Consider the following 26,298-nt stretch of genomic DNA (forward strand, 5'->3'; position numbering starts at 1 on the left):
GGCTCCTCTTCTATGGAACCAACTCCCAGCATCGGTCCGGGGGGCGGACTCTTTAGTAACTTTCAAGATCAGGCTTAAAACTTTCCTGTATGACAGAGCTTATAGTTAAAAAGTTAAAGTCCTCTCCTCTTTAGCTATGCTGCTGTAGGCCGAGGCTGCTGGGGGAAGGACTGAGCTTCTCTCCCTCTTTCCCTCTCTCTCTCTCTCTCTCTCTCTCTCTCTCAACCCAACCAGTCGAGGCAGATGCCCCCCCCCCCAGCCTGGTTCTGCTGTTAAAGGAAGTTTTTCCTGCTCATCGGGGGATCTGTTGGGTCTCTTTAAATAAATTTATAAAGAGTTTGGTCTAGACCTGCTCTGTATGTAAAGTGCCTTGATGTAACTTTGTTATGATTTGGCGCTATACAAATAAATCTGATTTGATTTTATTTGATTTGTCTCAAATATTTTCTTTCTGTGGTTGTTTTTGACTGATATGAAAATCTTCATGTCCTTCAGACTTCAATGCATGTCAGCCTCACTTTAATACTCATTATTTAGTTTATCCCAAATATTAAGCAGGTTCTGAATGAAAATGCTTGTGTGGAATTACATTTCTGTAGGCTTCTGTAGACAAACTGAAGCTCAGTTTATAAGATTGAACCTGCAGATCAGACCTCCAGTGTTTCAAAGATTCGCGTTCATTTCAGCCACAAACTTAATCAAATCTGCTAATTATCTGCACTGATTAAATGTTTCAGTCATCTGAAACGTCATCTGTTCTGTGTTAAATTTCCTGTTTGTTCCGTTCGGACTGAGAAAAGTTAGTACACTTTAGTGACAAAGTAAATAATTAATGGAGAGTTTAATCAATAAAGTGGATTTATATCACAAAACTTCAGTGTCTCATTAAAGAAAATATGTTTATTGTTACAAAATCAAAGAAACTGACAGATTAAGTGATCAAACTAAATGTTTTCAGTTACACTGTTCACCTCCAAATCCTCCCAACCTGACCTCAGTCCTTCAGGTCAGCTGGTGCTGTGTGGTCATCAGAACAAGGGGAACCTCTTTGTCTCCAGTCCCCAGCAGAGGAAACATCCTCTCAGTGAACTCGGATGGCCCGGTGAAGCTGTAGATCTCTGAGCCCGATTTCACGTTGTAAAAAGACACCTGACCCTCATCCACATCCAGGAAGACACCGACCTGACGCAGCTTCTGAGGACTCTTCACCTGGAGGGTCAAAGGTCAGAGAGATTCAGAGCTGCTGCTGGGACATGACGGACACTGAGCACACAATGAGCTTATACAATAGTTATAATGTAGTTATAAAATTTTAGAATGATTTTTCTAATTTAAATAGCCAGAACTTTATTGTAAAGATAGAAGAAGATAAAAAGTTGTAATAAAAAGTCTCAAGGCAGTATTTTAATACTTCATCACAGTTTTAAACAGGTTTTTTATTTTTTACTTTTATTGGGGAAATTGTTGATTGTAGATCCAGATTTTTTTTTGTTGTAGTCATCATTGGATTTATCACTTTTTAGTCGCTTTTAGTTGAAAACATTTTGTCTTGACTTAAAAAAATAAGAACTTTAAAAAATCTTAGCATGTGATTTACTCTTTGTCTCATTAATTTGAACTCATCAGTACTTTTTAATGATTTCTGTGAGTTGACAGGACATTTGTGTGTCACTGTCTGATGATGCCATCGACTATCACACGTGAGCCTCAGGTGTGACTCACCTTGGTGAGGGGCGGGGCAGTGAGCGCCCTCAGCTGGCTGCTGCTCCACCAGATCACGTAGTATCCGTTGGCTGGACTCATGTCGAAAAGGCCTTTCCTCTGAGCCGACTCGCCGACCACGCCCACTTTCCAGTCCTTATTCTCCCCAACGAACACCTGCACAGGTGAGAGCACACCTGTCACCCACTGGTCCTCAGTATGTGTGTGTCGTGATGATGCCTGCTGTGCGTCTGACCTCCCAGTAATGGCGTCCAGTGTTGAAGCCCTCCTTGCCGCTGACGCAGGACCAGACGTCGAACCTTTGAGAGCTGTTTCTGTAGAACTGCAGCTTCTCTCCGCGTTTCACCTGCTTCCTGTCCTCCGACAGGATCAGGAAGGGATAAGCTGTCACCGGGTTCAAGGTCACATCCTCTGAAACCACAGGGACAAACTCACCAGGTTTAACTTGTAAAGATAAGACATAAAACCTACTAAGAGACAAAAAGAAGCAGAAAGAATTAGATATTAATTATTTTATTAACTCGGGATAACAGAGGTTAAACTCACCTGTGTAAACTCGAGCTTTTTTGTGTCCTGGAACAGAATGAACACATTTTCACCACGATGCACAAAAACAACACAAACACGTCCATTTTTTATTTTGAAAAACGACACAAACCTGAGACTGCTTTGATCTTCTTGAGATCTAAAGGGAGACAGGAAGGCACAGTGAGTCCTTTCAAATTAAAGGGCCTTACACACATCACACTTCAACAACCAGATCAAAAGCCAGTGAAGGTGTCACCGTCCGATGATGCATTCAGGGCCTCACCTCTCAAAGACCAGTGACTCTTCCTCAGATTGGCACTGCTTCCTCTCAGACTGAGCATGCTCTCTGCCACCGTAAGGTCACCTGATGAAACTGCAACAGGAACAAGTTTCACAAGTTTGAGTTGGACTGAAGCAGTTTCACGTCCGTCTGACATTCACATTCTATGTTTAACCAGAAAATGGTTCAAACCTACAGGAACCTTGAGAACGGCGGGGATGAACCTCCGCCATCCTGATGTCCTCCATCTTGTCCTTCACCTCACACAGGGAGCTCTTCACCTCCCCCAGCTGGAAGTGGAGGGAAAATTCATCTTCATCCACCTTGGTCCGCAGGTCCTCCCCCAGGGGGGAGAGTGCCTCCCCAAAACTCTGAGGGGGGAAGAGAGAAGGAGTGGAGGAGAAGAAAGGAAGGAAGACAGGGGAAGGGTCATTGTTCCTGGACCCATGTTGTCTGACGAACATTACTTCCTGTTTTCAGTTGAGAGGATGCGTCTTCTAAAAGACGACTACCTGCTGTGTTAAGCCCCGCCCCCTGGTGTGCGTCAGCAGGTGTTTGGTTCTCACCTGCAGGAAGCCGATGTGGTCCTGACTGATGGCCTGGACCTCCAGAGTGGCTCTCTTGTCCAACAGCTGGCCAATCTCCTCATCCAAACGAGACACCAGCCCCTCCCCCTTTGACATCACGGCATCCAGTTGGTTCTGGATCCTGCCCACCACCTGAGCCCGGATCTGGTCCAGAGAACTGGAAACCTGGTCCAGCAGGTTCTCGACTTCACCCCGTTCTCCTTCTGCATAGGTCTGATGGCAATATCAATGTGAGTGGGAGTGTGCGTCTGTGTGTGCCTCTGTGTGTGTTTGTCTGTCTTTACCTTCACTCCCTCCAGTTTTCTCTTCAGGTCTGTCAGAGTAATCTGTTTTTCTTTGATCCGGTTCAGGATTTCCTGCTCCATCCTCGCTACCTGTTTCTGAACACAAATGTGATCATGTGATCGCCTGTTCACCTGATTAGGTGATCAGGTGGTTCCTATCCTCTACCTGTTTACTGATTCTCTCCGTCTGGACTGACACAGTTTTATGCGTTCGATGCTCCTCGAGGACACAGATGGCACAGATACAGCTCTGACAGGTCCGACAGAACACCTGGACAGGTAAACAGGGTCACTTCATACAGTTGGTTTTATTGAGACAAGACCAGGACCAGGACCTGATCTCTGTTAAAACAGGTTGGTGGTGTGTTTTCACTCACCTCCAGCAGGCGGTGGTGTGTGGCGCAGGTACGGCCTCTGAGGGCTTCCTGCGGGTCCATCAGCGTGTGCTTAGCATAGAAGGGCGTGGTCTGATGAGGCTGCACATGCTCAGTGCAGTAGGAGGCTGTGCAGGTAAGACAGGAGCTGACGGCGGGCTGTTTGATGCCCGTACAGACATCACACCACACCACTTCTTCGCCTGCCGTTGCTGGAACAATCGGATTGGTGCTGACAGGGTTGGAGGGTGTCGTTATGGCGCCAGGCACACCATTCCCGAAGGTTGCAGGAAGGCCAGCATCTCCATAACGAGCCACTTTGAATTTGTCCGCAATGAGAGCGAAGACTTTGTTGACGCTGAGCTGAGGACGCTCATCAAACTGACGTTTGCATAGAGGACACGAACACACCGCGCTGGACGCCCAGTATCCTCCAATACAGGCCTGCAGGGACAGGAAGAGGACACTGTCAACTAACCAACGACCCCAACCTTGACCCCAGCTTCAGGTCTAAGGTCTTACCTGGCAGAAGTTGTGCCCACACGGGGTTGAGACCGGATCACTGAACAGATCCAGACAGATGGAGCAGGTCAGTTCCTGCTCTGAGAACAGATCTGGAGCCGCCTCAGCCATCGTCACCACTGGGGACAGACACAGACCACATCAAATTCACCACATGATTCATTTCTCCTTGGGATCAACAAAGTTATATCCATCTATCTATCTATCAGACCAGAATGGATCACAACAGGACAGAACCAACCACATCAGAGAATTTGAGGCCAATTTAGACCGCTGAAATCTCATCAGATCACATAAAGCCACCTAAAATTTTGAGATCCTGCTCTGAAGTCTCCCTCATGACCTTCAAAATCCAGTTGTGCCTAAAAGGATCCTGGTTGTCCTAAAGGGAATAAAAGGTTCCTTACTGATCCCACAGTCACTGAAGCTCAAAACCTCACAGGAACCAGGATTCACTTGAAGACCCTGAACCGCTGAGCTCAGGTCCATGCTGGTTTTACAGACAGACCAGGTCCCAGAGAAGACCCCATGAAAAAATTTCCTGTCTGAGTCTCCTCTGATGAGGCCACCTGCTGTGGACAGGTGAGAACAGGTAGAGAGGGGGTGGAGCCAGCTCACCTGTGTGGACTCATTTAAAGAGAAAGAGCAGGAAGACCAGAATCCCACCTGATCCTGGCCCAGACTGAAACCAGGACCATAATTATAGTTAGTTGAATGGAAAAATGTTGATATTGATTATTGATCCACAGGAAGTGACGTCAATCTGAACAAAATTTGGTTCAGGTCTGACAGGGTTTCAGAAGGAGCAGGAGGTCTGACCCCCACAGAGTCCTTGAGTCAGTCTGGATCATCAGGTATCAGGTACTCCAAAATGCTGGATCAGCCTTCTGAACTGTGAGCAGGACCGGTTCAGTCCCGTAAACGAAGTCCACCACAGCACACAAAAAGAAACTAGAAGCTATGCAGAACTAGACCGCATGTAGACCAGAACCAGAACTACGGCTTCACCTGAACACCAAACAAGTTCTCAGGTGAAATTTCTGGAACAGAATCAAGAAAAAAAAAGAAAAAGTAACAAACAAACAAGCAAAGAGTTGAAGTTTCAGAGAGTAAATGAACTTTCTTTGGTTTGAGAGGATTCGCTCTTTGGTCTTACCTTCAAAGACTTCAGGTGTTTCTGTAAAAATCCTGACAGTCAGGTTATTGTCTGCTGGTGATGTCATCAGTGGGCGGGGCCTGGCCACAAGGGGCGGCAGGTTAAAAAAAAAGTTGTCAGGTGAGTTTAGATGTTTGTTTAAGACTTGATCATTCTCCGATAAAATAAATAAAAGAGCAGTTGTAAAAATTATTTACAAAAAATTAGAATAGTATGAAAATAAAACAAATAAAAAGAAAATATCACGAATAATGAAAAATTACATTTTAAATCTAAATTACTAAAAAGCAATTCAACAGAAACAAATTCACAGAAATGAAATCAAAATGATTAGAGTGAAAAAGTCCTAAATATAAAAGATATGAAACTGATTCTGGTTTGTAAATAAAATAAATATGAAAAATAATTATGCATATTCTACAAATGTAATGGAGTGACTATGTGTGTGTGGATGTTTTTCATTCTTTGGCCTGAGACAGGACTGAGGACATTCCTAGTCCTGTGTGAAGTTGTGTGTCTGTCTGTGAAGTGGGGGATCCTGTTTGGGGGGGGTTATTCATCCTGGACTCTGATTGGCTGACTCCTCACCTGGTTCTTTCTCCCCTGCCATCATGACTCAGACTCACCTCCTGTTTACAGCCTCAGGATCAAGGAGTATCTGACCTGCTCTGTGCTCTGATTGGGTGGCCCATCTGTCAGTCACACAGTAGCCCCACCTCCCCAATCCCTCCCCTTTCCCTCTAAATGGAGCTTCATTTAAAAATATTATCATGTTGTATTTCAGACAGACACCATAATGTCATCAGGAAAACTTTTACTGAGGAGGAGGAGGGACATTTTCCCATACATTCAAAACAAGCTGACCACTTTTAACAACCAGTGGAGTCCGGGTCCAGAGTAAGAGATGGTCTGTGGACGCTGTCCTAAATTTGAGGTTAAATAACATTTTAATCCACAGTAGAGAGATATTAAAATAATCAGACCAGAAAAACAAACAAAAAAAAAGGCATAAAATGAAAATTTAAAAGAGTCAGAATTTGTGGCCGTGGCTTAAATCCTTTTCTTTTTGTCCTTTTATTTTTATTTTTTTAAAGAAAACTATATATAAGTTACGGTCAGAAGTAGTAAAAAAATAATAAACTGCTGATCAGCTTATTAACCAACGAGACAAAAAACAAAAACAGACGTGACATCGTGAGACTTTTCCAGTTTTTTATAAATCATAAAAACAGGTCCATTTGGAGATTCTGAGGTTTTCCTGCTTCCTGCTCATCGTGTCCTTCAGTTTCTGTCAGTGAGACTCAGAAGTCTCGGTAGTGCAGCAGCCTGAACACACAATGACAACACAACACAGCTAACATCAGTCAGTCATTCCTTTTACAACAGGAAAAAAAAAAAAGGTATGAAAAAGCTGATTGGCTGTCTGACCTGAAAAGGGGGGCGTGTCCTTTGTTGTTCGCCAATGAGAAGAAGCCACTGTGTGGGGAGAAGTCCAGGCAGCTAACTCGATAAACCAACTTCCTCTTCGACACCGGGAAGTTGGAGAAGACACTGAGGCTGGGCAAGTGGACCTGAGGGGACAGAGCTGGATCAGAGCTGGATCCGATCAGGATCAGAGCCGGATTTTGTGCAATCACCCAGCTGTATCTCACCAGCCGTACAGCCTCGTCCTCAACCCGGGAGGCGATAGCCAGGATGTCGGATGTGGGGTTAAAGGTCAACGAGGTTGCTGAGGTCAGCAGGTTCATCACAGCTTTCAGAGGCTTCGGATTAGTTGAATTAAGACATGCCTCCTGAGAATAGATGTTTACGACGCCAGATTGAGAGCTGAAACAGACAGATGATCAACACTAGTCAGTCTGCTGGAACCAATCACATAGCAGGACTATGTGAAATGGCGTGTTTTACCCGCAGGCTAGGTACTGTCCGTCATGTGAGGCGGCGATGGACGTCCCCCTCACACAGCCGTCGTCTGGAAACCTGTTCACACAGCGACTGCTGCGCACATCCCACACATACACCTCCCCCTCATCTGCACACACACACACACTCCCTCAGTCACATGACTGACAGAAAGGTGACATGGATGTGATGTCACAGCCTCGTGGACTCACCTGAATGGACAAACATTTTGCTGCCGTCACGGTTGAAAGCGACTCCGCTGATGTCACCGTTTATCTTCATACTGCGGACGACCTCCTTCGTCTGAACACACACACATCAATAATATATATGCATATCATCACGATCAGCATCAAATTATTCATCTTTGCTGGAGGAAACATGGTGGGGAGTACCTTCAGTGTGAGGAGGTGCAGGTATCCATTGGTGCCGCTCAGCAGCAGAGTGCCTCCATCAGGACAAACAGAGAACTCTTTGACTCTGGCTTCATTCAGACCTGAACAACAGACAACCACAGCTGCTCTTAACAGACCTTTATGCTGAAAGGCATCAGGAAGATGGCCGACCTCTGACTCACCTCTGACGCTGTGGACAGGTGTGATGCGGCCCTCCATCATGTCGTACAGGTAGAACATCCTGTTCTTCAGGCTGGTGGCAATCACCATCTCCCCGTCCACACTGAACTGGGCCTTGTAGACCGGAAAGCGCTCCAGGTGGATGCTCTGGATCTTCGGATTTGTCTTCCCGTCCACCTGCAGGAGGAAACGCAGACGCAAGTCTTGAGTCACATGACCTGTATCACCTGACCTCAGAGTTGCCTGCAGACAACCTCTGTACCTGAAAGAGGGAGACCGATTGGTCGAGGCCAGCTGTCATGACAACCTGAGCTGAGGGATGGAACTGGACTGTGGTGAGTCTGTCCTCCGAGGGACGAGCGCTGTTGGCGTGAAGACATTTCTTCATCTGAAGCAGGAAACACAAACCACCACCACCATCATCATCAGCAGGGGAGGAGTTTCCAGCCCACATGATCAGAACAGCATGGGTGTCCAGGTGAGACTCACTGACCTTCAGGACGCCGCTGGGCAGACTGTCTGAAGACGCCACAAAGTTTCCTGTCCTCCTCAGCAGGTCGTCCTCGTCTTCCTCCTCATCTTCATCTTCCTCAGTAGCTTAAGAAACAAACAGTGTTTTTGTTTGAACAGAACTGAATTTAAAGAAACGTCATGAAATCCAGTTTGTGTGTTTCTACTTTTGTTCTTCTTCTTCCCGGTGTTTCTCTCCGCCCACGCTGGAGCGCCGCCCATCGACTTCTCAAACCTGAAACATGGCAGCACCGACAGGTGAGTACAAGGTGAATGAGCGTTCGGGCGCTGCGTTCAGGTGTTCACTTACTGCTCCCTCATCCTCTGCTGTAGTTTCTGTTTGTTCATGACTGACTCGGCATCTCCTCTGATCAGGTGTTTGCGGTAACGATGTTTCATGTCCACCCTGAAATACACAGACAGGAAGTCACCTGAGTGCCGGGCTACGGTCCCGCCCCCTCCGACCTACAGACTCAACACTCACTGTTCCTCCAGCTCGTCGTCCTCGTCCACCCAGGCGGCTTTCCTCTTCGGTTGGAGCTGCAGACGAGCCTCATCCTCATCTTCATCACCGGACTCCTCGTCCCCGTCCCCCACCAGCAGGGTGTCCGTCTGCTCCTCGTCCTCCTGTCCAACAACAGAACATCTGAGTGGATCCAATTCTCTGTTCAAAACTAAATTGGGTCTGTGATTCAGGACACACACAGGACAGCAGAGGACCTTTTCTGGTCCCAGTTTGTGGACCAGCTCGTCCTCCGTCCCGAACAGCAGCTGCTCCAGCAGCTTCACCGAGCCGTCGTTGTCCCTCAGGGCCGTCAGGGAGCTCAGGTTCCTCCGCCGCCGCTCCTCTTCCTCCTCCGGGTCCATCTTCGCTCGGCCTCGGTCCTCGGCGGCTCCTCGAAGCTTCCGGTCCGCCATGTTTCCGACAAACGATCCAGAAATCCGGAGTTTTTCAGACGACTCGGAGCCGAGCAGCTGATGTTCCCACATGTGGAGGAAACTGTTTATTTCCGCCGCGCTGTATGACGCGTTTCCGGTTGGTTCACGTCCGAAGGTGAGAAAAAAGCCCGCCCCCAGAGTCCGGAGAGAGAACTACAGCCGTTCATCATAAAATACAAAAGTATTTCGTTGTTTTAATCACGGAAAAGTTTATTCGGTTCAGTGAGTGAACATGCTGTTAAAATGGGACATCAGGACCGATCAGGATCTACAGCTACATGACGGAATGAAGTCAGAACTTCTCAGATCACAAAACCTTTTTCTTCAGAACCTTCATTTAATATGAAGAAAAAAACTGAAAACAACTGAGAGCAAGTCTGGTTGATAGTTAGTGAAGCTTGAGGGGGAGGAGGAGAAGGAAGAGGAGGGGGGAGGAAGGAGGAGGAGAAGGAGAAGGAAGGGGTGGGGGAGGAGGAGGAGGAGAAGGAAGAGGAGGAAGAGGAGGGGGGAGGAAGGAGGAGGAAGAGGAGGGGGGAGGAAGGAGGAGGAGAAGGAAGGGGGGGGGAGGAGGAGGAGAAGGAAGAGGAGGAAGAGGAGGGGGGAGGAAGGAGGAGGAAGAGGAGGGGGGAGGAAGGAGGAGGAGAAGGAAGAGGAGGAAGAGGAGGGGGGAGGAAGGAGGAGGAAGAGGAGGGGGGAGGAAGGAGGAGGAGAAGGAAGGGGGGGGGAGGAGGAGGAGAAGGAAGAGGAGGAAGAGGAGGGGGGAGGAAGGAGGAGGAGGGGGGAGGAAGGAGGAGGAGAAGGAAGGGGGGGGGGGGGGGGGAGGAGGAGGAGAAGGAAGAGGAGGAAGAGGGGGGGAGGAGGAGGAGAAGGAGAAGGAAGGGGGGGAGGAGGAGAAGGAAGGGGGAGGAGGAGAAGGAAGGGAGGAAGAGGAGGGGGGAGGAAGGAGGAGGAAGAGGAGGGGGGAGGAAGGAGGGGGGAGGAAGGAGGAGGAGAAGGAAGAGGGGGGGAGGAGGAGGAAGGGGGAGGGTGGGGAGAGAGAGGAGGTGTCAAGATGAAGTCTTTCGTCAGTTTGAGTTCCACAGTGAAAATAAATCAGCTATAATAAATCAACATTGACCCAGACGGACTTTCAAAATAAAATGTGGCATGGTTAGAAACTCCAGGACAACATTCAGGCAGGAAACAGGTTTACTGTCAAAGTAAAAGTTCAGTGAAAAATGTCACATGATGTGTAAAAAAGTTTAATTTGAAAAATCAAAGGATGATGTTCTCACAAGGCTTTTAATTCTTTAGAGTTTATTTAAATTTTTGTTTCTGCTATTGTCCTGCAGTTTTATTTTACATTTTACAGTAATCCTCCTATTTCCTCTTTACTGCAATTCTTAACAAGTTTATGGAACAAAAATTTATTGTATTTAATTTAATTGAATGTTAATATCAGACGTTTTTTCAGCCCAAAGAAAAATGTACTGTTGAAAACAACCATTAACCGCAGCTCTGATCAATCTTACAACTTTCATTTCTTATTTCTCATCATATAGTTTGTTTTTTGATGTCATAACTTTGCAACATAATTCATCACTTCCTGTTGAGGAGAGCAGTTTTTTCTCCCTCAACATCGTTGGTAAGGTTCTGTCACTTCAAATTATTTAAAAGTTTGTTTGAAGAATCAGCAGCAGGCTGCTCCAAAAGAGACAGCATGCGACCAGGTTAGTGCTAGAGCTGGGGTAGGAGTCCAGGTCAGTCCAGATAGGTCTCTCTTGGCACTTAAAGACTTGAAACCGATCTCTGTCAGTGCCAGAGGTCAAGTAGGTCACGTCCTGCAAAAATAAAGCATGTCACATCACTGCCATCACCTCGACAGGTGTGTTGGACGATGAAGACACAGGTTAGTTCAAGTGGGGCACATGTTTTCATCCTGCTGGAGAACAAACATCGTCTTCCAATGTTGATCCTTTGTCACAAAAACTGATTTCAGTTCTCAGTTTATCTGGACTCCTAAGATCCAGATCCAGGTCTAAGGTCTAGCCTGTTGAAGTACTTGTCAATGAAATAGTTGGACATTTTCATCTTTCTTTAAAAGCTCAGATTGATCATTCTGATGTCTGAGCTACACAGAGCTGGAGTTGGGACCAAGTTAGCTTAGCATAAAGAAAACAAAATATGGACCAATGAGATGGTGAAGTGAGCCTGGAGTCAAAGTCTGAATGTTTCAGAGACCTGGTGACAGTAGGTTTTCTCTGCTGTTAGCTTTTCTCGACTGATGCTAACTTTAGCAGGTTTCTCTGATTGTTGGATACGAGACGAGTTGTCATTCAACTGGGACAAACTTCCACAACGTCACAGAACTCCTGTCCAAAGTCTGACTTTCTACAGGATACGCAAAAAACCAGGAAACTGGTTCATGAAGAAGATTATTTAACAAAAACCTGAATCCAGACAATCCAGAAGTGAAGGCCTGAAGCTCATCCTCCTCCTGGTCTTGCAAACAAAAAGTGCAAGTGCAAAAATAAAAACTAAAGGTTCATGGGGACCAGAAAAGAATGAGCAGCAGCTCCGGATGTCTTTCCTCCTCTTCATTCATCTGCTGCAGACAGGATTGGTCAGATCAACTTTCAGCCAATCAACTGTGAGTTGGTACGAAGTGATGGAGGCGATGATGATGAAGCTGGATGGAGGACTGTGTGTGTGTGTGTTCGTTCCTGTTGCATGGTTCACCTCCCAACAGGAGGGAGGGGGGGGGCTCCTCTTATCACTGAAACAAACAAACCAATCATTAGAATATGCACTGCACTCAAAATAAAAGTCATGTTGTTGCTAAGGTTAGCTTAGCCAAGGTCCTGTCAGTCAGACTGTCCTGATGAAATCACAGCGTCAATGTTAGTTGTCTAATGAATTTTCCACCTAATTATATTACAGTGTCAAATTCAAATCAAATCAGATTTATTTGTATAGCGCCAAATCATGCAATCAAGCACTTTAAATATGGAGCAGGTCTAGACCAAACTCTTTATAAAACTATTTAAAGAGACCCAACAGATCCCCCGATGAGCAGGAAAAACTTCCTTTCGGGCAGAACCAGGCTGGGGGGCGGGAGGCTGGGGGGTGGGGGCGGGTGGGGTGGGGTGGGTTGTAGCTAGGAACAGTTGTAGGCAGGAACATGATGCTACATGGAGTTAATGGAGATGATGTTGCAGTGTGGAATTCATGAGGATAAGGGAACAGCAGGCGTTGCAGGAACATGGGATGGAGATGAGTCACCACCTGCAGGATGAGGACAGGGAGAGAGGAGAGGAACTGGGAGAGACAGAGACTTTGGCAGAACATGGTTAGTAAATGCAGTATAAATGCTTAGAACTGGGAGAAACAGGGATTTCTAAGAAGCGTGGTTATTGTCAGCGCATGCAGGGGGTGAGGGAGAGAGACAGATAGACAGAGAGAGAGAGAGAGAGAGAGAGAGAGAGAAGCTCAGTCCTTCCCCCAGCAGCCTCGGCCTACAGCAGCATAGCTAAAGAGTAGAGGACTTTTTAACTATCAGCTCTGTCATACAGGAAAGTTTTAAGCCTGATCTTGAAAATTACTAAAGAGTCCGCCCCCCGGACCGATGCTGGAAGTTGGTTCCATAGAAGAGGAGCCTGATAACTGAACGATCTGCCTCCAGATTTACTCTTGGAGACTCTAGGAACCACAAGTAAACCTCCATCGAGAGAGCGGAGTGGCCTGCTAGGACAGTAAGGAACTATGAGCTCTGAGATATGATGGAGCTTGGCCATTAAGAGCTTTATACACTCACCGGCCACTTTATTAGGTACACCATGCTAGTAACGGGTTGGACCCCCTTTTGCCTTCAGAACTGCCTCAATTCTTCGTGGCATAGATTCAACAAGGTGCTGGAAGCATTCCTCAGAGAGTTTGGTCCATATTGACATGATGGCATCACACAGTTGCTGCAGTTGTCGGCTGCACATCCATGATGCGAATCTCCCGTTCCACCACATCCCAAAGATGCTCTATTGGATTGAGATCTGGTGACTGTGGAGGCCATTTGAGTACAGTGATCTCATTGTCATGTTCAAGAAACCAGTCTGAGATGATTCCAGCTTTATGACATGGCGCATTATCCTGCTGAAAGTAGCCATCAGAAGTTGGGTACATTGTGGTCATAAAGGGATGGACATGGTCAGCAACAATACTCAGGTAGGCTGTGGCGTTGCAACGATGCTCAGTTGGTACCAAGGGGCCCAAAGAGTGCCAAGAAAATATTCCCCACACCATTACACCACCACCACCAGCCTGAACCGTTGATACAAGGCAGGATGGATCCATGCTTTCATGTTGTTGACGCCAAATTCTGACCCTACCATCCGAATGTCGCAGCAGAAATCGAGACTCATCAGACCAGGCAACGTTTTTCCAATCTTCTATTGTCCAATTTTGATGAGCTTGTGCAAATTGTAGCCTCAGTTTCCTGTTCTTAGCTGAAAGGAGTGGCACCCGGTGTGGTCTCCTGCTGCTGTAGCCCATCTGCCTCAAAGTTCGACGTACTGTGTGTTCAGAGATGCTCTTCTGCCTACCTTGGTTGTAACGGGTGGTTATTTGAGTCACTGTTGCCTTTCTATCAGCTCGAACCAGTCTGGCCATTCTCCTCTGACCTCTGGCATCAACAAGGCATTTCCGCCCACAGAACTGCCGCTCACTGGATATTTTTTCTTTTTCGGACCATTCTCTGTAAACCCTAGAGATGGTTGTGCGTGAAAATCCCAGTAGATCAGCAGTTTCTGAAATACTCAGACCAGCCCTTCTGGCACCAACAACCATGCCACGTTCAAAGTCACTCAAATCACCTTTCTTCCCCATACTGATGCTCGGTTTGAACTGCAGGAGATTGTCTTGACCATGTCTACATGCCTAAATGCACTGAGTTGCCGCCATGTGATTGGCTGATTAGAAATTAAGTGTTAACGAGCAGTTGGACAGGTGTACCTAATAAAGTGGCCGGTGAGTGTATGTTAACAGAAGGATTTTGAATTCTACTCTATATTTTACTGGCAGCCAATGGAGAGCAGCTAACAGCAGAGATATGATCTCTTTTCCTAGTTCCTGTTAATATTCATGCAGCAGCGTTCTGAATTAACTGAAGGCCTTTTAGAGATTTGTTTGGACATCCAGATAGTAATGAGTTACAGTAGTCCAGCCTAGAAGTTACAAATGCATGGACTAGTTTTTCTGCATCATCCTGAGAAAGGATGTTTCTGATTTTCCTAATGTTTCTCAGGTGGAAGAAAGCTGCCCGACTAACTTGTTTTATGTGAGGGACAAAGGACATGTCCTGGTCAAAAATTACTCCAAGGTTTCTTACAGTGGAGCTGGAGGCCAAAGTAATGCCGTCCAGACTGATGAGATGATTAGATAGTATTTTTCTGAGGTGCTTAGGACCGAGTACAATAACTTCTGTTTTGTCAGAGTTGAGAAGTAAAAAATTTCCAGTCATCCAGACTTTTATGTCTTAAAGACGTCTGCAGTCTGACTACAACTGAGTATCGTCTGCATAGCAGTGGAAGTTGATGCTGTGTTTCCTGATAATGTTGCCTAGAGGATGCAGATAAAGCGTAAAGAGGATTGGTCCAAGTACCGAACCCTGCGGGACTCCATGACTGACTACAGTACATGAGGAGGAGCTGTTGTTCACATGAACAAACTGATGTCTATCTGATAAATAGGATTTGAACCACCTTAGTGCAGTTCCTTTAATTCCAATTTCATGTTCCAGTCTCTGTAGTAAAATATTATGATCTATGGTGTCGAATGCAGCACTGAGATCTAGAAGGAGAAGTATGGAGGCTGATCCATTGTCTGAGGCCATTAGAATGTCTTTGGAGACTTTAACCAGCACTGTTTCTGTGCTATGATGGGCTCTAAATCCTGACTGAAATGAATAGAAGGTTTGATATGGGTCTATAGTTTGCCAAAACATCTGGATAAGGATTCAGCTTTTTAAGCTGGGTTTTGATGACTGCGGTCTTAAGAGCCTGAGGTACATAACCCAAAGATAAGGTGTAATCAATCAGATCTAGAATGAACAGCTCAATTACATAAAAGATCTCTTTAAAGAGGCTAGTTGGTACTGGGTCTAATAGCCAGGTTGATGATCTGGATGATGAAACTATAGAAGCTAGCTCTGAAAGCTTCAGAGGGGAGAATGATTCCAGATGTAAAAGAGGCGTTGCAGTAGATTCAGGAGTTGCTGTATTCAGAAGATTACTGTCTAATGTAGGTAAGAGCTGATGAATTCTTTCTCTGATCATGAGAATTTTATCTGTAAAAAAAAGTTAATAAAATCATCACTGCTAAGAGCTAAGGGGATCACTGGTTCAACTGAGCTATGGCTCTCTGTCAGCCTGGCTACAGTGCTGAAGAGAAACCTGGGGTTGTTCTAGTTTTTTTCTATGAGTGCTGAGTAATATGAACTCTAATTTCCTTGATGTCTGCTTTAAGACATGAATGTGGGAATTATACCAGGGAGCCAGCCTCCTCTGTTTGATTACTTTCTTTTGAGAGGGGCGGCATTGTCCAGATTTGAACATAGTGTTGCCATAGTGCTCTTCACAAGGTCATCAACCTGTGTATGTTTTTTCTGGCCCCCTCCCCAGTCGGACCAGTGATCACATATACAGCCTGTTGTCATGTCGTCATTTAACAGCTGGCTGTCAAGGTGGTGTCCCGAAAACAATGTGGGCTACATAGATAACTGGAAGACTGTATGCCATAAAAACTGTTGTTGTTGTCGTCAGGTCATCCCCATCACCATGGAAACAAACACAGATAAAACAGACTGTAGTCCTGTCGGCACATCTGTGATTAGGGTCTTTTCTGGTCCTGGGCTGGTCTTGGGCCTACCTCTGTTGGCCTTGCTGGGGTAGATCTTGGTGAAATGTCTGTATTCGTCTGGAGGAGGGAAATCATCCAGAGGATGGAACGAATATTTGGACTCAAAATCATCTGCAGAAGAAGAAACAAAACGTCATTTCTGTTTCTGTTGGGCTCAATGATCCACCTTCTGTTCAGTCAAACTGTCTGAAGACGGAGGAGGGAGCAAACAGAAGGTGAAGAAGAAGAATGAAGGTGGAGCCTGAACTGAGGCAGCAATGATTAACAAAGACACTAAGAAACAAAAACATTGAAGAGAAGAAACCATAAAGCAGCTAAAAGTGAATCAGCTCACAACGAAACAAAAAAAAGCCCTGAAATGTTTTATTTTGGCACTAAAAACTAAAACTGAGGAATGGTCAAACAGACGGAGGGAGAGACAGAACTCACCCACAAACAAGCGAGGGATGGAGGAGGAGGGGGCGTGTCCATTACGAAGAGGGGGTGGGGGCGGGGGAGGAGCAGCAGGAGTGCGAGTTGGCGGGGGAGGAGGTTTCCCTCGGGCAGGGGGATCTGAGGAGAGGGAGGGGCTACCATGTGTCCTGTATGGTGGAGGAGGCGGGGCTTCTCTGCCCCCTGCCCTTGAAGATGATGACTGGACCGGAACAGGAGGAGCTGAAGTGACAAACAGGTTATCAGTACAGGTGAGTGTAAAATTAAAAAACAAAAATTTGTAATATGAAACGTCTTTTTAATCTTTTTAAGGCCAAAAATAATAATAAAAAATTTAAATGTAAACACCAGAAAACAGAGGAGAAAATCAGACTGAAACAGACTGAACCAGCTGACCTCACCTGCTCCTCTACCTGGCGGCTCTCTGACAGGGGGAGGCGGCCTGTTGGCACCCTGTTGGGAGGGGGTGGGAGAGGCAGGGGGTGGAAGTGGAGCGGGGCCTCTTGTGGGCGTATGGCCAGCAGGTGAGGGGGCGGTTCTTTTATTGCTGAGGGAGTTGTGTCGTTGGGGAAGCTCAGGTGTTGCCTCCCCGCCACCGCCTGTTGGACCATTTGTGACACGATATGGTGGAGGGGGTGGGGCCAGAGAGGAAGAGGAGGCGACAGATGATGCGGGATTTCCTCCTGAGGTGGGTGGGCGTCTGCTGTTGCTAGGAGATGGGGGAGGTTTGGAGGGGAGAGGTGGGGTATTGTTAGGGGCTGGTGGGAGGGGCTTCTCTCTGTTGTAAGAGGACGAGGATGGAGGGGAGGGAGCGTTACCACGGCGACAGAGAGGTGGTGGAGGAGGTGGGGCAGAGGAGGAGTGCCTCATGCCAGTAGAAGGGGAAGAGGCAGCAGAGGAGAGCGAGGAGGGGGAAGGAGAGGAGGACAGGTTGGGGAGTGATGGACGCTGGGAGCGACCCGTCTCCATCAGTGATGATGCCTGAGCGGTGGGGCTCTCTCCATCGTCATGGCGATGATTTGGGGGGCGGGGCGCCGCAGCTCGGGTCGAGGGAGAACGCCCGTCTGAATTAGAAACATACACAGACAAAAAGAAAAAAATGTTATGGCAAATTCTAAGTTAAAAAGTTACATTTATTATTTCATATGCTTGCAAAACGTAAAACCTTACATATTAATTATTTACATTTTCTATAACATGTACATAAGACACGACAACAATGAAATCAATCAAACAAAGTGAACTGACCTCCGACTGGCCTCAGTTTGGGAAGTCCACCCATGAACAGATCTCCTATTGGTGGAATAGAACCTGATGGGCTTGCTGGTCCGCTCCCATTGGCTCCTCCTTTGGGCTCTGAGAACCACAACCATTGGACAGATGAGAGAGGGTTCCGCCTCCTGCACAATGTCACGACACAACAAGGACTCAACAATGAAATCACAGATGGGATGGATATGGGTGAAATGCATTGTAGGTGCAGGTGAGACCAGGTGACGTCAAACAGCTGGATGAGGTGACGTGGGGTGATGTGGGATGTTAAAGGTGAAGGGAGTGTTTACACTCCCACGCTGCTCCGACGCTCCAACAGCATCAATTCGCCACATTCACTTAACTGAGAGGAACCTGCTTCTTCTGAATCAATCCTCAATTCTAATAAGGTGGGGGAGTGAATGTGTCTGAACAGGCAGGACTCTCCACCCAGTCATGTGTCACCCCTCCACCACAGGTAAACAGGAACTCATTACGTGTGATCATCAGAGCGTCATTCAGCTATGTGACAGAGTTCTCACAACTCATTAAAATCAAAAGCCTCTGCTGGCCCTTTTGTGAAAAAACTGGCTGTCACGACTGATCTTCACCCAAATTAAATATTCAAATTTGAGACACTGAAGTCTTTTCCTGTAGCTCCTGTAGCTTCAGATGAGTTTGGGTGCAAAAACACTGAGGTCTGCATCACCTGAACAAAGCCAAGCTGCTCAGCTGATGTTGCTATGAGAAACTCTGTCACATGGTGACAAACTGCAAACGTGAGCTCAGCAGCTGCAGGAAGCTGCAGGATCTGGATTAACCAGCTGATACTTCACCATCCAGTCAATTCATTGAATAACAGTTTGATGCACTGATTCAAATCTGTACTGGACACTAAACTGACCAATTCAAAACGTGAAGACCTGAACCACAGCTACACTAAACTGATGACATCAGAGACAGAGAAGTTAGAGCAGGACCCAAACAACAGGTCAGACGTGAGGGACAGAAACACAGTGAGTGAGGTCAGACTCTGTCTTGTGCTTGAGAAAGTATGGGTGATCTGGTCTGGGATCAGATCCTGGATGGGGTCCTACATCAGGTTTAGCTCAGGTACGTATTAATTGAGAGCTGATGACAGTGTCACGTCTACATATCACCAACAGCCCTGACTTCTGTTGCAGTCACCATGTGGTGAGGTGCGCATTCTGTGTCTGCAATGGTTGTTATCTTTCGTTTGAAACACAACTGAAGCTGCTCAGTCTGCATGAATGAGCATGAATGACCTTCAATAACCTCAGCTGACTGAGTTTCATCAGACGTCTCATACAACATCCAAATCACTGCATCAAACTGTGTTTCAGCAGTGACACCTGCTGTTCAGGTGCGTGAGTGTTGATGATGTCATCATAATGTGGACATGTTCAGGTTCAGCTCTGAATCATGTTGGACAGGAAACATGGCGGCTGTGTAACCTCGACCCTAAGCCTCCTGCAGCCTCAAGTATTAGAGAAGGTCCTTACTCTCTGGGGACAGAGCAGAGCTCTTCTCTCCGGCCGTCTTCTTCTGCTCCTCTGATGGTGCCCCCTGCTGTTTGGGCTGGTGCTGTTGCTGGTGTAGGTATTGGTATAAACGAATGTATGGGTGCTCTGTGGGGGGTGTTTGGCTCTTTGGTGTTTGAGTCTTACTATCGAGCAGCGGAGCGCTGCGGTCATTCACCACCGACACTTTCCTCAGCTTGGTGCCTTTACAGATGTCAGACAGCAGAGCGCCACGACCTTTGGCCTCCTCTTTGCTCAGCTTTGGGGGGCTGGTGTTGGCCTGGGGCGGGGGCACCATACAACACATTCACAAATATGACCTTAAAGGGTCAAACCAATCAGAAATCAGAAGGTTCCTCACCTGGCTGAAGGTGGGGGGAGGTGGGGGTACTCCCGGAGGAGGAGGAGGTGGGGGAGGGATGGGCATTTTGCTGCTGAAAAGACACACCAGAACCCTGTAACACACAAACACCACTCAAATTCAACTCAATGAGGCAGGAACACAACCTCGTCCTTCACTTTTCAAAATAAAACGTGTTGGTCCTTCTGGGAGACCAGATCAAGTCAAATCATTATCATGGCTCCAAATCATAAAGTTCCATCAAGGCTCTTCACACAGAGAGCAGGCCCAGAGCAAACTCTGTGACAGTGAGAGAGAGCCTGTAGGAGAGGAGGGGGGGACTTTGTAGAGGGATAAAGAGACAACAAGAACAGGAGGAGAGAAGGTGACATGAAGATACAAACTGAACATCAAGAAAACATCCAGCTGACTGATGAAACCTGCTGCAGTAAATATTATCAGTAGAAGACGAGGTCACAGTGGGAGGAAGATAACTAAAGGGGACTGTGGACCACAGATGATTCAGCACCTGAAGGACGGAGACAGGAAGAGACAGAGTTAGAGACGGGAAGGGTGGGATGGCCATGGGGGGGGGGGGGGGGCTATAGCACCACAACTAAAAGAAACACTGCAATTTAACTTTACATTTTAAATTTTAACAGTGTCATAAAGGAATGTTTTCATTCTGACCTTACGCTGTGACAGAGCCCCCCCCCCCCCCGGACCGAAACTGGCAGTTGGTTCAACAGAAGAGGAGCCTGATAGCTCAAAGATCTGCCTCCTGATGGAGACTCCAGGAACCAGAACTAAACCTTCATCCAGAGAGCAAAGTGACCTCCTGGGATCATCAGGAACTCTGAGCTCTCTCACCGGGACCCCCAGTATACAGAGAACTGTCACTTCTGGACTAGGTCCACATTGGTCTCCTTTCTCCACCAAGACTGCACCTGAGCAGGTCCAGAACAAAAACCTCTTTACCTGGACCAGATCATGAGAGTACCTCTGCAGGATTCAGTTTTCTGGAATCTCAATTCATCATTAAAGGAATAATGTCCACACACGGATCCTAGAACTGCCAGACCAGGCCCTGGTCTATCGGACTCTGAGATATTCGTCTGTAGTTTCCGCAGCAGTTCGTCGGGGTTGCTGGTTTAGCCTCGGTCGGGCTCTGAGCTAACACTTAAACCAGTCTCACCGTTCAGCTGCTGGCCAGATGTTCACCACCCACGATCCACATCTGTCTGAACAGATTCAGACCTTCCCATCAGCTTCATTCGGCCTTAACGTGTTACAAGATGCACCGTTAGCTAACCAGGTCGCCCACCCTGCTAGCCGTTTGTTAGCATTAGCAGCGGGTCCGTGTGGCATCTTTCGGCCAACAGGTGAAATAAATCCTACCTGGGGACGTCACGGCCTCTCCTCCGGTGGAGCCATGCCGTGGGGTGTCGGTGTTAGAGTCCGCAGCTCTCCGTTAGCTGTTAGCTTCTCTGCTGCAGATTCGGATTCCTCGTCAGTCAACACGAGAGCACGTGACCTGAGCGCGAGGACACGCGCCGCTGCAGCTGATGCTGACCAATCAAATTTGTTTTTTATTCACATGTTTATGTTTACTGTTTTACTATTTGCTTGGATCTTTAATGTAGTGTCTGAATCTGCAGACTGCTTCTTTGTTCGGGTTCACTAAACTGACTTCAGGACTCAACTGCAGTTTTACCGACTAGAGAAGAAAAAGACAGTTTCTGGTTTTAGCTCTTAAAAAACAGATGTCTTCGGATATTTTTAAATTAAACCATGTGACTACATTGAAAGCAGAAATGAATATTATTTGAAAATCAACATTTTCACACAGTCACTTCTTCCCTGCTCTGTCCTTCCGTCTTCCGGTTGGCGGATGTGATAAACCGGAACTAAATCTCCGTATTAAACGAAGGACTTCAACGTCATACCGAACCGACCAATCAGGTGCCTCGTGGCGGGGATTTGAAAACCGAAATGGCTGAAGTTCGATCGTAAGTTTCCAAAAGTCGGTCAGCATGTATAATTCAGTCCTGTCAGAGACTTCTGTTCGGTGAGAAAAGGCATTGAAATGTTGGAACTTCAGGTCGGACTCCATCGCACTGAACTAAAGTAGAAACATGAGAATTAGCAGTGAGCGCGTTGATGAGCTAAGCTAAGCTAAGCTAACGCCTGTCTGTTTACGTCAGCTTGTTGCAGCGCTATGATCCGGCTCTGTTGGATCCCTGTGGAGACCCGGACCCCGATCAGCCGGACTCTGCTGAGACAGCCAGGATGCTCCTCCACCTGACGGTCAGAATCCAGCAGCAGCCTCCATCGGAGGATCCGAAACCTCTTACACCATCACAGCACACTGGACCGGGCCCGAGTCAGGCCTGGGCTGGACCATCACAGAACATTTAAAGCCCACAACCACGCGAACTTTTATTCCGCTTGGACTGACTGGTGGATAGTAATGTTTGTTTTTTTTTTTTTCATCTGACTGTGTAGGAGGGTCGACGTGTTCAAAAGGTTTTATGGCGTCAGCTGTTTGTTCTAGACTCCATGATGTCGCTCCTGGAGGGTCTAGACTCCGCCCAGCAACTGCTGATACAACTCAGCCCCCCCCAGCCCGGTACACACACAAACTATATTCAAGAAGACACAGAATGCACACAACTTCAGACATTACTGTGATGCCTCGGTTCACATGGCAGAGTCTAATCCGAACTCTATACAAATGTCTTTCTTCTTCTTCAACCTGATAAGATCTGGTTGGGAAAAACTAAATCTTTTTAGGTTTACTGTCAGATTTTATATTTAGTATAAATCATCACTAAACTGAAATCAGTGATGAGCTTAAAAGGAACAGGGACTAACGTGTCATAAGGAGGATCATACACTCATCCTCATCTGGTATAGCTTCCTTTATTTTGAACATCACCTCCATTCCAACACAATTCACTCAGAGGGTGGAGCTCGAGGCAGGTGGAAAGCTCTGAAGGTGAAGAGCAAGTCAGAGATGGAGGAGACAGAGGCTCTGCTCACGTCGCTGCAGGACAGAATCCAACAGATCCATGACAGAAGACACACACTCACACAGTTGGTCCAACAGCTGCACAGCAAGGTGAATACACGTTACACAAGTTAACAGCTCGTAGGTTGACGCTGTTTCATTTATATCTATCAATATGCATGGTGTGGACATAAAGCCTTGAGTGGAGGGCTTAATCATACCTCCCAAGGTGCATTCAGAACAGCCCACCCGGTTTCTGTCCGTGTCTTTTTCAGAAGCAGCAATGTGAACAGCTGGAGGAATCTCTGCTGAAGGCCCAGAAGGCAGTGCAGTCTTGTAATCGCCAATTGGACCAACTGAGGGAGGAGTCAGAGGTGGCACTCCGTCAGATGATCAGCTGGCAGCAACTCAGAGATCAGTGAGAGTCGTTATATTGTGTGACCTGTGCTCAGGTCAACTGATTGGTCTCTAACTCAGCTGTTCTTGTATCAGACTGCAGGTTTGCCTGTGCACAGTACAGGACATCATGCAGATCAAGCTTCTGTCCTTCAACCAATCAGAGCTATGTGTTGAGCTCAGGCCACGCCTAACCTCTGATCATTCATCCAATGAATTGGAGCCACTGAAGTTGTCAGTCACATGGGGCCTTGATGACCACTTCAGTCTGCAGGTAACCCACAAGACTCATGAGGAGATATAGATTTGATCTAATTCTCCTTGTCTCTTCTCTCCTTGGTGACTCGCTTGTGGCGTTATGGGGATTTTGGTCTCTGTAGGTGGGCGAGGGGACAGCTGGTCTGGTGGAAGACTGTATGTCGGGCAGACGGTCGGAGCTGAGTGATGCCCTGCTGGAGGTGAAGCAGCGTTACGTGGGCCAAGCTGAGCTGCTCTCAGAGATTCAGGCTCTGAGGTCCAGGTGAGCTTCCACATTTTGCCATGGGTCCACTGCTTGCTCTGTCAGACCTCTGAACTATCTGTGACCTGTCAGATCGATAATCAATAAACACAAGGAGCTGACATCGGAACCAGTTTCAACAAACTAGATGTTAAATACTTGACATTACTATTATACATGATACTAGAAGTGAGATGAGGTATGATTCAAATAGGTGTTTAATAAAAACTTTTTATTAGGACTCCTTGTTAGCTCTTATCTGTTGAGATCAACAATCCTTAAATCCTAAAAAACACACTGACTCATCTTAGAGCCATCAAGGTAATGACATCATCACAGTCATGTCACTATGATTCTGGGTCTCTTCGTTTTTTGTATTTTATGGCGGAATTTCTTTGTTCATGTGGATCTCAAATCCTTCCATCGTTTGACCCCATCAGTCAGTTACTAACTGATGAACTTCTGTTGATAGTAGTTTGCTCTGTTTCCAGTTTTGTGCTAAGCTAACTCACGCCTGGAGATGAATGTCTGTCACTTTTGCTTTGTGTCTCCAGTTTTGCCATCGACTGGCGTCCTGCTCAGCGGCTGCTGATCTACCTGAAGTCGGCGTTGTTGGTGTGTCACCTGGAGGTGGAGGAGGGGTACCCGAGTGGTGGACGAGCTCGTCTGCTGTCGGTCCGCAGGGACGGACAACCTGTGGACACATCTGGATTGAAGGTAAAGATAAACACCTCATAAAGTTCAGCTTTGTGTCAGACACAAGACTGTCTGTAACTGATCTGTTCATACGTTCACAACCTCAGACCAACAAACAGACACTCAGTCACAAACTGGTCCTTCAAACTAGAGATCCTCTGTCTTTTTCACCCTGCAGCCTCACAGACCTGACCTGAGGCTGACAGACTGGTTGGTTCTTCTCTGCAGCAGCCCGCTCATCTGATTCCGTGTTCGACCTGTTTGTTTGTCTCACCTATTCCCTGTTTGCATTTCTATAGTTGTCCTTGTACGAACAAAAACGTGTAAATAAAGTTTTCACATGCACATAAACCTGTAGAGTTGACAGTGGCTGCTGACATGGCTACATGGGGCTTTTGTTTTGCATCATTGGCCTGCAGTGCTCCGTGTGTCCTCCAGGAGAGTAGAGGGGGGAGTTTAACCCATTTCTGCTCGTCTGACTTAGAGCTGATTGGATTAAAAACCTCCACCTTTTGAGTCACTTCAACACTGAATGTTAAAATCTCTTAACAGAGCTGTCAGATTTGATTGTGTTCATATAGTCTTTACAACAGAAACAAAAAAATACACAGAATATCTCAGTTTTGGGCCACACACTTTTAGCATTCATACAGGCATATAATTTTAACCAAAAAAAAGTTATATATTTGTGTGTTGCACACAGTTCAAGCATAATTGGATATTTGAGTATTTATACAGTTATGCTTGTAAGGAAGTGACTGGTCCAGCAGATCCCTTGAACACCTGATGTTCTGATTGTCAGTTAAACCCATCTGTGCCTCCTCCTCTATCCCATTGGTCGGTAATGCTGTCTGTTGGTTGGTGGTGGTGGTGGTGGTGGGGGGGCAGGTCTTGGAGGTTCTGGATGTTGTCCTGGAGCCCATCATATTAAGAGCTGAGGTATTGACCTCAGGACGTCATGTCACACTGATCTTCCTGGTCTGACAATGGCATCCATCTCTGGGCGGGGGGCAAACCTGCACATGGTGAGGAGAACGACGAAGATGAAGAGGACAACCTGGCAAGCTGGAAGTCATTCTGCAGCTGGCTGTCCTCCATCTCAGCCAACATCTGCTGTTTCTCCCATTTAGGGACCGCTGACAGACAGGCACTTCCTGTTGATCCTCATGATGGAGTAGCTCTGGTTCTTCACACGATTCCTGCAATGGATGTTCTGCTGTATGCTGCGATGAAAGAATCCCTGAAGACGGACACCAGGGGTATTACAGACAGCAGGTTATATGGAAACTCTGACTCAGTCACCATGGTAACAGACTTACTGACTGAAGTTCAATAATAAATAATAAATCAAAGTGAGGTACGATCATAGCCCTGCAAGATCTCTCTTACCTTTTTGAATGATGTTTTGATATTTCGCTTCTCTCCTGATGGACTGCACCTAAATGAAAATCAGATTTTATTCCCACTTATACGGTTGTAAATGTAAAATCGAAGAGTCCATCCAAACCTACGCGTTGACTCGAGTAGTAATTTCTTCTCCTGCTGCAGCGGTGTTACATTTACAGTGAAACATGTTCATCCATGTTCTCCATCGGCCTGAATTCAGACCTCCACCTCCATCAGGGTGAAGTAACTGAACTTCTTTTTTCTCGGTTGTCATGGTGACTCGGGGTATCGGGGCTCCATTGATGATGGCTTTTCATAGAGTTTGTGCACGCGCACAACTCAAAGTGAACCAACTCAGATCAGCTGTTCTGGAACCTCCTACCTGGAATACCCCCCTGGTCAGGTGAGTGTGTCCCACCGTGAGTGCACCTTAGACACTCATGTTGTGAGGTGGCAACTTTGAGTGTTTGTGTGTATTGT

At 46.8% G+C, this 26,298-nt stretch overlaps 4 protein-coding genes and 1 long non-coding RNA gene across 15 annotated transcripts; 1 reads left to right on the forward strand and 4 right to left on the reverse strand.

The window, feature by feature from the left end:
- Positions 1 to 880: 880 nt before the first annotated feature.
- Positions 881 to 5,563, reverse strand: btr30 (bloodthirsty-related gene family, member 30). 4 transcript variants are annotated; one of them, XM_029508247.1, is made up of 14 exons: positions 5,454 to 5,554; positions 4,705 to 5,337; positions 4,298 to 4,416; positions 3,779 to 4,219; positions 3,568 to 3,672; positions 3,402 to 3,497; positions 3,097 to 3,330; positions 2,727 to 2,901; positions 2,534 to 2,623; positions 2,381 to 2,407; positions 2,269 to 2,295; positions 1,958 to 2,133; positions 1,723 to 1,878; positions 881 to 1,209 (listed from the first exon to the last, which is right to left on the reverse strand). In XM_029508247.1, the coding sequence occupies exons 2-14, from the start codon at positions 4,784 to 4,786 to the stop codon at positions 1,003 to 1,005; spliced, it is 1,935 nt and encodes a 644-aa protein (XP_029364107.1). In that variant the 5' UTR covers positions 4,787 to 5,337; positions 5,454 to 5,554; the 3' UTR covers positions 881 to 1,002. The 4 variants fall into 4 exon arrangements, with proteins under 4 accessions (XP_029364107.1, XP_029364109.1, XP_029364106.1 ...); XM_029508249.1 differs by lacking the exon at positions 4,705 to 5,337 and having other exon boundaries at positions 5,454 to 5,563; XM_029508246.1 differs by lacking the exon at positions 5,454 to 5,554 and having other exon boundaries at positions 4,705 to 5,441.
- A 940-nt stretch (positions 5,564 to 6,503) lies between these two features.
- Positions 6,504 to 9,449, reverse strand: utp18 (UTP18 small subunit processome component). Its single transcript, XM_029508400.1, has 13 exons — positions 9,161 to 9,449; positions 8,925 to 9,067; positions 8,751 to 8,846; positions 8,608 to 8,675; positions 8,424 to 8,527; positions 8,193 to 8,318; positions 7,933 to 8,107; positions 7,751 to 7,851; positions 7,568 to 7,658; positions 7,362 to 7,485; positions 7,106 to 7,280; positions 6,882 to 7,024; positions 6,504 to 6,779 (listed from the first exon to the last, which is right to left on the reverse strand). The coding sequence occupies exons 1-13, from the start codon at positions 9,428 to 9,430 to the stop codon at positions 6,755 to 6,757; spliced, it is 1,641 nt and encodes a 546-aa protein (XP_029364260.1). The 5' UTR covers positions 9,431 to 9,449; the 3' UTR covers positions 6,504 to 6,754.
- Positions 9,450 to 10,303: 854 nt separating this feature from the next.
- On the reverse strand, positions 10,304 to 21,708 carry wipf2b (WAS/WASL interacting protein family, member 2b). Of its 7 annotated transcripts, none has more exons than XM_029508193.1 (8): positions 21,230 to 21,708; positions 19,853 to 19,946; positions 19,639 to 19,771; positions 17,948 to 18,055; positions 17,101 to 17,763; positions 16,697 to 16,921; positions 16,277 to 16,378; positions 10,304 to 12,134 (listed from the first exon to the last, which is right to left on the reverse strand). In XM_029508193.1, exons 2-8 carry the CDS (start codon positions 19,916 to 19,918, stop codon positions 12,094 to 12,096), a joined length of 1,338 nt encoding a protein of 445 aa, XP_029364053.1. In that variant the 5' UTR covers positions 19,919 to 19,946; positions 21,230 to 21,708; the 3' UTR covers positions 10,304 to 12,093. The 7 variants fall into 7 exon arrangements, with proteins under 7 accessions (XP_029364053.1, XP_029364051.1, XP_029364050.1 ...); XM_029508191.1 differs by having other exon boundaries at positions 19,474 to 19,771; XM_029508190.1 differs by lacking the exon at positions 10,304 to 12,134 and adding an exon at positions 12,697 to 12,755 and having other exon boundaries at positions 19,474 to 19,771.
- A 77-nt stretch (positions 21,709 to 21,785) lies between these two features.
- LOC115047336 (uncharacterized) lies at positions 21,786 to 24,775 on the forward strand. 2 transcript variants are annotated; one of them, XM_029508195.1, is made up of 9 exons: positions 21,786 to 21,840; positions 22,036 to 22,138; positions 22,337 to 22,460; positions 22,795 to 22,952; positions 23,117 to 23,259; positions 23,334 to 23,511; positions 23,618 to 23,757; positions 24,291 to 24,453; positions 24,611 to 24,775. In XM_029508195.1, the coding sequence occupies exons 1-9, from the start codon at positions 21,824 to 21,826 to the stop codon at positions 24,674 to 24,676; spliced, it is 1,092 nt and encodes a 363-aa protein (XP_029364055.1). In that variant the 5' UTR covers positions 21,786 to 21,823; the 3' UTR covers positions 24,677 to 24,775. The 2 variants fall into 2 exon arrangements, with proteins under 2 accessions (XP_029364055.1, XP_029364056.1); XM_029508196.1 differs by having other exon boundaries at positions 21,813 to 21,932.
- On the reverse strand, positions 23,950 to 25,871 carry LOC115047337 (uncharacterized). Its single transcript, XR_003841007.1, has 2 exons — positions 25,822 to 25,871; positions 23,950 to 25,672 (listed from the first exon to the last, which is right to left on the reverse strand). It is a non-coding gene; the product is annotated as an uncharacterized LOC115047337 (long non-coding RNA).
- Between the last annotated feature and the right edge of the window lie 427 nt (positions 25,872 to 26,298).

Source organism: Echeneis naucrates, chromosome 8 (genome assembly GCF_900963305.1).
Source record: "Echeneis naucrates chromosome 8, fEcheNa1.1, whole genome shotgun sequence".
Taxonomy (NCBI): Eukaryota; Metazoa; Chordata; class Actinopteri; order Carangiformes; family Echeneidae; genus Echeneis; species Echeneis naucrates.